Below are 7,827 nucleotides of genomic sequence, written 5' to 3'. Positions count from 1 at the left end.
ACACACCAGCTCCCAGCAGGAACGGGAGCAAGAGCCAGGATTCTTCTACTTAAAAAAAAAAAAATAAAGTCAATTTTATTCGAGAAAAACCGAAAAAATGCGCCCATTGCCACCCCCTCCCCCCACTGGAGGGACTTGGCTCTGCTGTTAAAAAATTCGGGACGTTTCCCTTTCCTCCAAGGTTGTGATGCCACCAGCCCGACAGAGAGCACCTGCTCTTTGGAGAAGACCCCTGTGCAAGAGCTTGCTCTGGTGCGAGGCCATCAGCGTCGGTGAGAAATCTGAGGGTGGCTGTGTCGGGGCCTGGGGCCAGCCCCTCACCTCTGCCCCCACGGCAGCCCAGACACCCGGTGGAGCGTCACAGCCCCTCAGCTGGCTCCCTCCCTACTTCGGCCCTGCTATCGCCACATGCCCTCATCTGGCTGTTCCCCTGACAAGGGGCTTCGGGGACTCATTTAGAGAGGATGAGCCCCAAAGAGGAGGGATGGGGCATGGGGGGCAGGACAGGCTCTCAGTAGCTCGGGGCTGGTTCCCCCAGCATCTTCAGCATCAGCACTGCTTGCACCCATTGCCTGCAAAGAGGCCAAGTACCGAAATACCTCCTGTCCAAAAATTCACCGGGTGTTTGCCTCTCTGCGGGAATGCCCTGCAGTGGCCACGGGATGCCATCGGCCAGGAACACCTGCTATCGGCATTTTCAACTACGTCTGGACACTGAAATGCATGTTGCTTGGTGAAACAGCCGCTGGGAAAAAGGGAGGGCTGATGTGGCAGAGGTAGCAGCTGTGCAGAGACCAGGTAGACCCCAGTGGGGGGTGCCAATGAGATCACTCGTTTAACAAAACGAAAACCAAAACTGAGAGAAGCAGCATTGCTCATGAGGCTGTTTGGTGTGATGCACTCCCCAGCCCACCCATGTCGGAGGAGGCACGTTCAGCATGGGGTGTGCTGTGATCAGGAGCGATCCCTGGGCTCCACCAGGGGCGTGTCCCCCACACCCTACATCCCCACAGGCAACAACACCCTGACCAGGGGATGGCCCCACTGCTTTCCTGTCTGTGCTTTACCTCTGGAGAAGGGGTACCCCACTTAAGCCCCATTGGGGCAACCCACCAGCACCACCACCCAACATCCACTGAACGAAAAGGAAAGGCAACAAAACAAAACCCACGGCACAAATGGAAAGGAAACTGCCAGGCACTGGCCCAAGGCTACCGAGAAGGGAGCAAGCCACTCTGTGTCCCAGTGGTGCCACCCCCACTGCAAGGCGCAAGTCCCCACGTGCTACAGCTCTGACTGGGAGCGGGAGATGCGTGGGCCCTTGCGGATCTCCTTCCGCTTTTCCTCCTTCTTCCTCCTCTTCTCCTCATCCCGCAGCGCCTTCTGAAAGGTGTCAGCACTGGGGAAAAACTGTGGGTTGATAGCAAGGGGTCAGCATGGAGGAGCACCCACAGCCTCTCAGAGGCACAGCCCCTCCAAACCCACCAAAGCCAACACACAAGCCTCACAGTCCAGGGAGCTTTGAGGACAGATGCAGCATGAAGCAAATAGTCTCGACCATGAGGCAGGTGGCCACAGAATGGGAAAGAAGGCACCAGGTGCCCAAAGTAGACCACAGATGGGGAATTCAGTGTTCATGTTTCAGCCATGCTTACTCAGTGACAGGGGCTTTTGGCCATTCCCCACAAGCCACCCATTCCATTCCCCAGCCAGCCGTCTGGAGCTGCAACAGGGATGGGGAAGCACACAAGACAAGCTGGAAGCATTGCCATCTTACCTCTGACTGGTCTGTTTTAAAGGGATTGCGGTAATCCGGCGATTTCTCACTGATTCCGAGCTCCTGAGCCATCTGCAGAGCAAAGGGGAGACCTCACTGGGGAGTGGTGCCTCCCAGTCACATCCCCCAGCTGTGACCAGAGTCCCCTACTCTCCCACCAGTCCCATCTATGCTCTATGCTCTTCCCCCATCCCTCAGCTCAAGGACAGCCCCCAGACACTGGGGGCCCCTGCCTTCCTTTTACCCCAAAACCCTCACCCCCCCTGGCCTAGCAGGAGAGAGGGGTCATGGCAGGGGGGATGAAGAGCCGTACCAGCCGCAGGACCTGGGAGTGGGGTCCCTGCTCGAACACACCCGTCAGGTTGCAGAAGCCAATGCCCCAGCGGATGAGGCTGTTCCAGTTGGAGTTGCGGTCAAAGTAGTGGTGCACAATCTTGGGGAAGCGCAGGACGACGTCCCCGAAGAAGGCAGTGTTCTCCACCACGTGGGAGTATGCTGTGGGGACAGCCACCAGCCCCATCAGCACAGCAGCCCCATCCCACTGGCACTCGTGTTCCTGCCATGAGGTGGGGAGGCTGAGGGCAGACCAATAGACTCCCCAGTATGAACCGGTCAGAGAGGCAGCAACAGGGTCCCCAACAGACAGGGACCAGCCCAGGTCTGGTCTGGACACACAAGGGTTTTGTACCGACCCCAGCACTGATCCCAGAAAGAATGTCTGTGGTGCACCAGAGCACCATAAAAAGGAGAGGTGTAAAAACCAGAAAGGACCTACCATCCTTTATCTTCTCGTCCTGAGGGAAGGGCCCATCAGGAGGCACAAGCAACAGGGTCCCCAACAGACAGGGACCAGCCCAGGTCTGGTCTGGACACACAAGGGTTTTGTACCGACCCCAGCACTGATCCCAGAAAGAATGTCTGTGGTGCACCAGAGCACCATAAAAAGGAGAGGTGTAAAAACCAGAAAGGACCTACCATCCTTTATCTTCTCGTCCTGAGGGAAGGGCCCATCAGGAGGCACATCAGCGGCGATGAGCACAGCACGGGAGTCCTCCAGCACCTGCCAGAGCCCTTGGTTACCGCCCTGTCCTGCCAGCCCCGCCCTGTACCCTGGAGGTGCTGCCACAGCTGCCCCACTTTGAAACCCCACGGCACCCTCCCTTCAGGTCCTAAAGCTCACCTGCCACACACTTCACAGAAGCCCCCAACCCTTCCCATTTCTTTCCACCCTTGTGGGCACAGAGTGCAGCCTGCACTGTGGCTTACTTTGAAGAGTCCCTTGAGCATGATGTCAATGATTTTGTACTGCTGGTTGATGTCATTGAGCTCAATCAAGTTCTTCAGAGCATTCATCTGGTCCTTGCGCTTCACCTCAAACAGCTTCTTATCTGCACTGCTGTCAAGGGCACTGTCGACACTCTCCCACCACACTGCTGCTCTCCCCCCTCCACCGGGCCCCTGGCACCATCCCAGCCCCCCCCAGTTCTCTTTGAGGTGTTTGACGGCTGGGTGGCAGCACCTCAGCCAGGATGAAACACAGATTTACAGTGAACCCCTTGCCCAAACACCCCAGCAGGTGGGTTAAGCACCCTTAACAATGCTGGGAGCTTGTGGAGAGCTTTCTATTTGCCAGTCTGTGCTCTAGCTGATGGGCTGGAGGAGGAACATGAACTGCCACCTTCCCCATGTGTCTCCACATACTCATCATGTTTTCATTCTTTGCCTGTTCACCAGGGGATGCTGCTGCGTGCTAAGAAGGGCTTGCATTAGCCCACCTCCTCATGGGCAAAAAATGCCTGTGGCACAGAGGAGACCAAGTGCCACAAGCCCAGGAGCCCTCTTCCACCATCCCAGCTGGTGACCCCAAAGCACTGAGATGTGCAGGCATGCTCTGCCTCCTGGCTGGCCATGCCACTTCCAAGAGCAGACTGGGAAATGTGCTCAGTGCCCAGCACAATGGAGCAGAAAGAAGAACAGCAGGCATTGCTGCCATTTCTGCTCCTATGCCAAGCCAAGCAATTGGTTAGCAAACCCAGGAGCTTGGCTAAAGCCCATCTACAGAGGGGCAAAGCAGCAACTTCCCAGTGCTTCTGGATCCTCTCTTTTCCACTTCCTTGTGCCCCTTTCCATGGTCTCTGACCCCTTCCCTGTGCATGAGCTCCCTCCAGCCTCTGTAGCCATTAGCGCATACGTGTGTCATGAGGGGCAGGCTGCAGAGGATACAGATTTCCAAGCCAGAGTCTACTCTCTGTTTCTCCAGGTCTGTGAAGCTGCCCTGGGACAGCAGCAATGCCAGCAGAAAGGGGCAGATGATGAGAAAATCCATGTTGGCTGCTGCAGCCTGGAAGAAAACAAACCAACAAAACCAATGACCAGTGAGGAGGCTTACCAAAAGGAGAAGTCACACAAGCCACTTGGGACTGATGGCACACTGCCCTTGACACCAGGGTCCTTGCCCACCTCTCCCCATGAGTGGTCTGAGAAATACAGTGGCCAGAGCAGAGCCACATGGTGATGCTGCAGCCAGCCTGCTCTCTCCTGCAAGTGAAGCCCTGGTCTCCCTCTTCTCTCTACCTGCCTGCACTGCCAGCCCCCAGGGATCTGACCAAGCACTGACTCAGCAGAAAAATTAAGTCCTACCCTTGTTTCCAAAAATAACAGCTAGCTTTTTGTTGGGTTTGCGAGGCAGAGCAGCCCAACAACCAAAACAGCAGGTCTGGAAGGAAGAGAAGGATCACCGAGGGGCTGAAGTCCATCTCACCTTCAAGTGCCACGTTCAACCAGTTCAGCGACCTCCCTTCACCCCTTGGAGTGCTGGTACCTGGACCCTTCCCCTCACTACAAGCTGGGTGCCAGCTGCGGACCCCACACCAAAAAGCAACAGTTGGCTGACCTGGTGGTAACTTCCCCTTCCCTCCAAACGAGTCCCTTCCCAGGCAGTGTCTGAGGCTTTGCTGGGATGCTCTTGGGCAGAGCTGCTCCTGACCACAAAGGTCCCTCAGACAAAGTCAACGGCTGGAGGAAAAGGTCCTTGAGAATGAGGACCCTCTTGGACAGTCTGTGCCTGGAAAAGGAGAGCAGTACCTCAGTCCCCAGACAGCAGAACTCAAGGCGGTCTGTCAGGAGGCACGAGGTTTCCACACAGCTGAGCACAGGCCACTGGCAATTACAGAAGCAACAGAAGCCTCCTTCAGAGGCATCGTCTGAGCCACCTCCTGCTCCCCAGGGAAAGGCAGATGTGTAATGCCACCACTATGACCCACTGCCCTCTTGAGTCTGAGTTTGCCTGCCCAGCCAAACCTGTCTCTGCAATGCCCTAAGACTGAAACTAAAACAAATCCCTTCTTGTTTTTTTCTTGTTGCTTTTCTTTTTTAAACAAATATAATTTCTTCAACTCCAGGCCCATGAAAGAGACAAAACAGACAGCACCAACAGCTCTCCCAGCCCTGCAAGGATCAGCAGCAGTTCCCACCATGTACCTCCTGCCGAGGCCAAGCCAAGCATCTTCATGCCCCCAGCACAGGCAGGGGAACAGTGTCAGACAAACATGAGAAACCCTCTGAAATGTTTTGCTGTTGTGCTTTGTAAAAGGCAGCACCCCTGGAAGGGAACAGACCAGAGTAAATACAACCAGTTACTGAAGAAGACATGGCTGCCCCTGGTGTGGGCTCAGCAACATGCTCCATGTTTCTGACACAGTGCAGAGCCAGCATGGCAGCACAAATCCCCAAGCCAGGCTTGGGGTCTGTCCCCTCTGCCCACTGTGGTGTAAGGCTTAAGCCATATTCCAGCCATCCTAAATGCCACAAAGCACACCAACAAGTCAAGGCTGAAAGGAAAATTCTCCAGCCCAGGCAAACAGATGTTCTTTCTGCTGGACCTACCAGCCTGGTCAGCTTCCAAGAGACTGCTTCACCCTGCCAAAAACCATGACCCAAGGACCAAGGGCCTGGCTCAGCGAGGTGGTGCAGGTCTCCCCCCTCTGCAGAGCCCCCCACAGCTGCTCACTCCCTCCCAAGCTCTTGGGGAGGAGGAAGTGCAGCAATGCAAGAGCACAAAGAGTGATTGCCCTGGGACTCAGGCTCCTGTTTGCCCCTCGGATCAGACATACCACCATCAGGACTAGGCTGGCTATTTGCCATGCTCATGGAGAGCTGGAAAGAGACATTGGAGGCAGCGAGTGGCCTCCAGACCAGGCTGGATGGCAAAGAGTAGAAATGCTGCTCACAACAGCTCTGCCATGCTGCCCATGGCAGTCCAAGTGTGCTTGGTTAGGGCAGGGGCTGCTGCATCCCGTTTCCAACATCAGAATGGGGTGTCTGGAGGATGTTCTGCAGGTGCTACAAGGGGGAAGATGAGCTGCAAAAAACCCTGTTGAAGGCACCAGCAGAGCAGAGCACAGCTCTGGGCCAAAGCAGCTGCCGACCAGCTGGTTGCTGCAGCACAAGGTCCACCAGCCTGCCCGGCTGCTTTGGAACAGTGACGGGCTTCATCAGAGACACAACAGCAGTTGCTGTGGTATAGATGGCCAATGCTTTCAATGAAAATGAAAATCAGATCCTCCTACACCAGCCCTAAAGATTGTCCCATAGGACAAGGGCAGAAGTAGAGGACTGGAGAACCACACCATACCAGAAGCTCATCACCTTTTCATCTGATCTGCTGGCACTCATTCTTACATCAAAGCTATTTACTTGCCATTGTCCATCATAGCTGAAATATGCCAGTGAAAATGAAGCAGGGCCCAGTTGTTTCTCTCATGCACAGGAAGTTGAGGCTGCTGATGCCATGTGGGACTACCTCAGATTTATTTCCTTTCGCTGCCCTGGCAATTTCACCCCATTTTAACAGCAGAGGACATGCCTTCCTCTCCAAGCCACACTGTGTAAGTGCAGAGATGCCAAAGCTCCTTACAGATGTTCATCCATGCTTTCCCCATGAACACTCTCTCGTGTCTTCACATCCGCTGAGGGATGAGATGAGACAGAAACACTGCAGAGCTGCTCCTCTCTTCCCTTCCTGCTCCTCCCTGAATTGATTTCTGCCAAAGACAGCTCTGCCTGCTGCTTCAGGGAGCAGTCCAGGGAGCCAGGGCCTGGCCTGATGCTACAGATGGAAAGGAGTTTCCACCAACATCGCCTTGCAGCTCTGGCCAGCTGGCCGTTTCAGCAGCAAGCCTACCAGTCTGTCTCACTGTCTCCCAACCTCTTAATTTAGATGTGTTTTTCCAAAGACATGACAACAGATGCTGTGTTATAGATGGTTAGTACTTCCCATTAAAATGTTTTCAATTACTTTATAAATTTTCCTGCAGGAGCCTCATCTGAACCAAGCATCCCTGAGATTTATTCACTTAATGAGCTTGCAAGGCAGAACCATGCTGCAATGCTTTGGTTCCCAGGAGAGACTTCTGCACAAACCACCCCCCCCCTCCCCACCTCCCCTCTGCAGGCACTGAAATGTAGGGGGGAAAGCATCATCCTTTGCCAAGAGAACACTGTGGCAAAACAAGGAATGAAAACTCCCTGCCCCACGAATGCATTCCTGAGCTGCTCCTCCAACAACCAGATGAGGATTAATCTCTTGTTACAGCTGAACCAAAAGCTTCAGAAGTGAAACACCGCTGCTCAGACTCCTCTAAGACATATCTATATGGGGCTTACAGGACCAGCTGCTTCAGTTGAAACAGCACTGGCCATTTACACCTGCTCATCTCCAAAGTCCCCCAACCACCAAGCCCAGAAGCTTGCGTACCACAGGATTCTGTAGCCCCGATTTCCTGCTGTGATTTACAGCAGGAACGGGTCCATCCCAGGCTACCCTCGTGCCTCGCGTCCTGCCGGAGGGGTTCAGAAGCACCCTGAGGGGCTCGGGCAGCCACCGGCTCCGGGAGATGGGATTCTCCTGCAAGCTGCGCTCAAAGTAACGGCAACCACACAGGGACGGCGGAGTGCAAAGGGGATTAGCCGAGCCTACCCCGGCCGCGCTGCGGGAAACCCACCCGGAGCCGTGTCAAGTGGACGTAGCAGGAGCGACACGAGAGGATGCG

General features: G+C 55.0%; 1 protein-coding gene across 3 annotated transcripts in view; it reads right to left on the bottom strand.

The window, feature by feature from the left end:
• Window positions 1-40: 40 nt before the first annotated feature.
• The window catches only part of LOC103618252 (coiled-coil domain-containing protein 134), a 47,740-nt gene continuing 39,953 nt past the window's right edge, over window positions 41-7,827 (bottom strand). For 2 of the 3 annotated variants that reach the window (XM_017737999.1, XM_017738001.1), the window contains 6 exons: window positions 4,001-4,118; window positions 3,044-3,165; window positions 2,753-2,837; window positions 2,091-2,272; window positions 1,778-1,849; window positions 41-1,410 (listed from right to left, as the gene is read on the bottom strand). In XM_017737999.1, coding sequence (XP_017593488.1) covers window positions 1,285-1,410; window positions 1,778-1,849; window positions 2,091-2,272; window positions 2,753-2,837; window positions 3,044-3,165; window positions 4,001-4,118 — 705 coding nt within the window. In that variant the 3' untranslated portion in view covers window positions 41-1,284. Of the gene's footprint in view, window positions 1,411-1,777; window positions 1,850-2,090; window positions 2,273-2,752; window positions 2,838-3,043; window positions 3,166-4,000; window positions 4,119-4,670; window positions 5,190-7,827 lie in introns of those variants that run through there. The other variant, XM_008636480.2, reaches the window with a different exon arrangement.

The sequence above is a fragment of the Corvus brachyrhynchos genome, unplaced genomic scaffold, assembly GCF_000691975.1.
Source record: "Corvus brachyrhynchos isolate BGI_N302 unplaced genomic scaffold, ASM69197v1 scaffold56, whole genome shotgun sequence".
Classification (NCBI taxonomy): domain Eukaryota; kingdom Metazoa; phylum Chordata; class Aves; order Passeriformes; family Corvidae; genus Corvus; species Corvus brachyrhynchos.
This window is presented reverse-complemented; position numbering and strand designations above follow the sequence as displayed.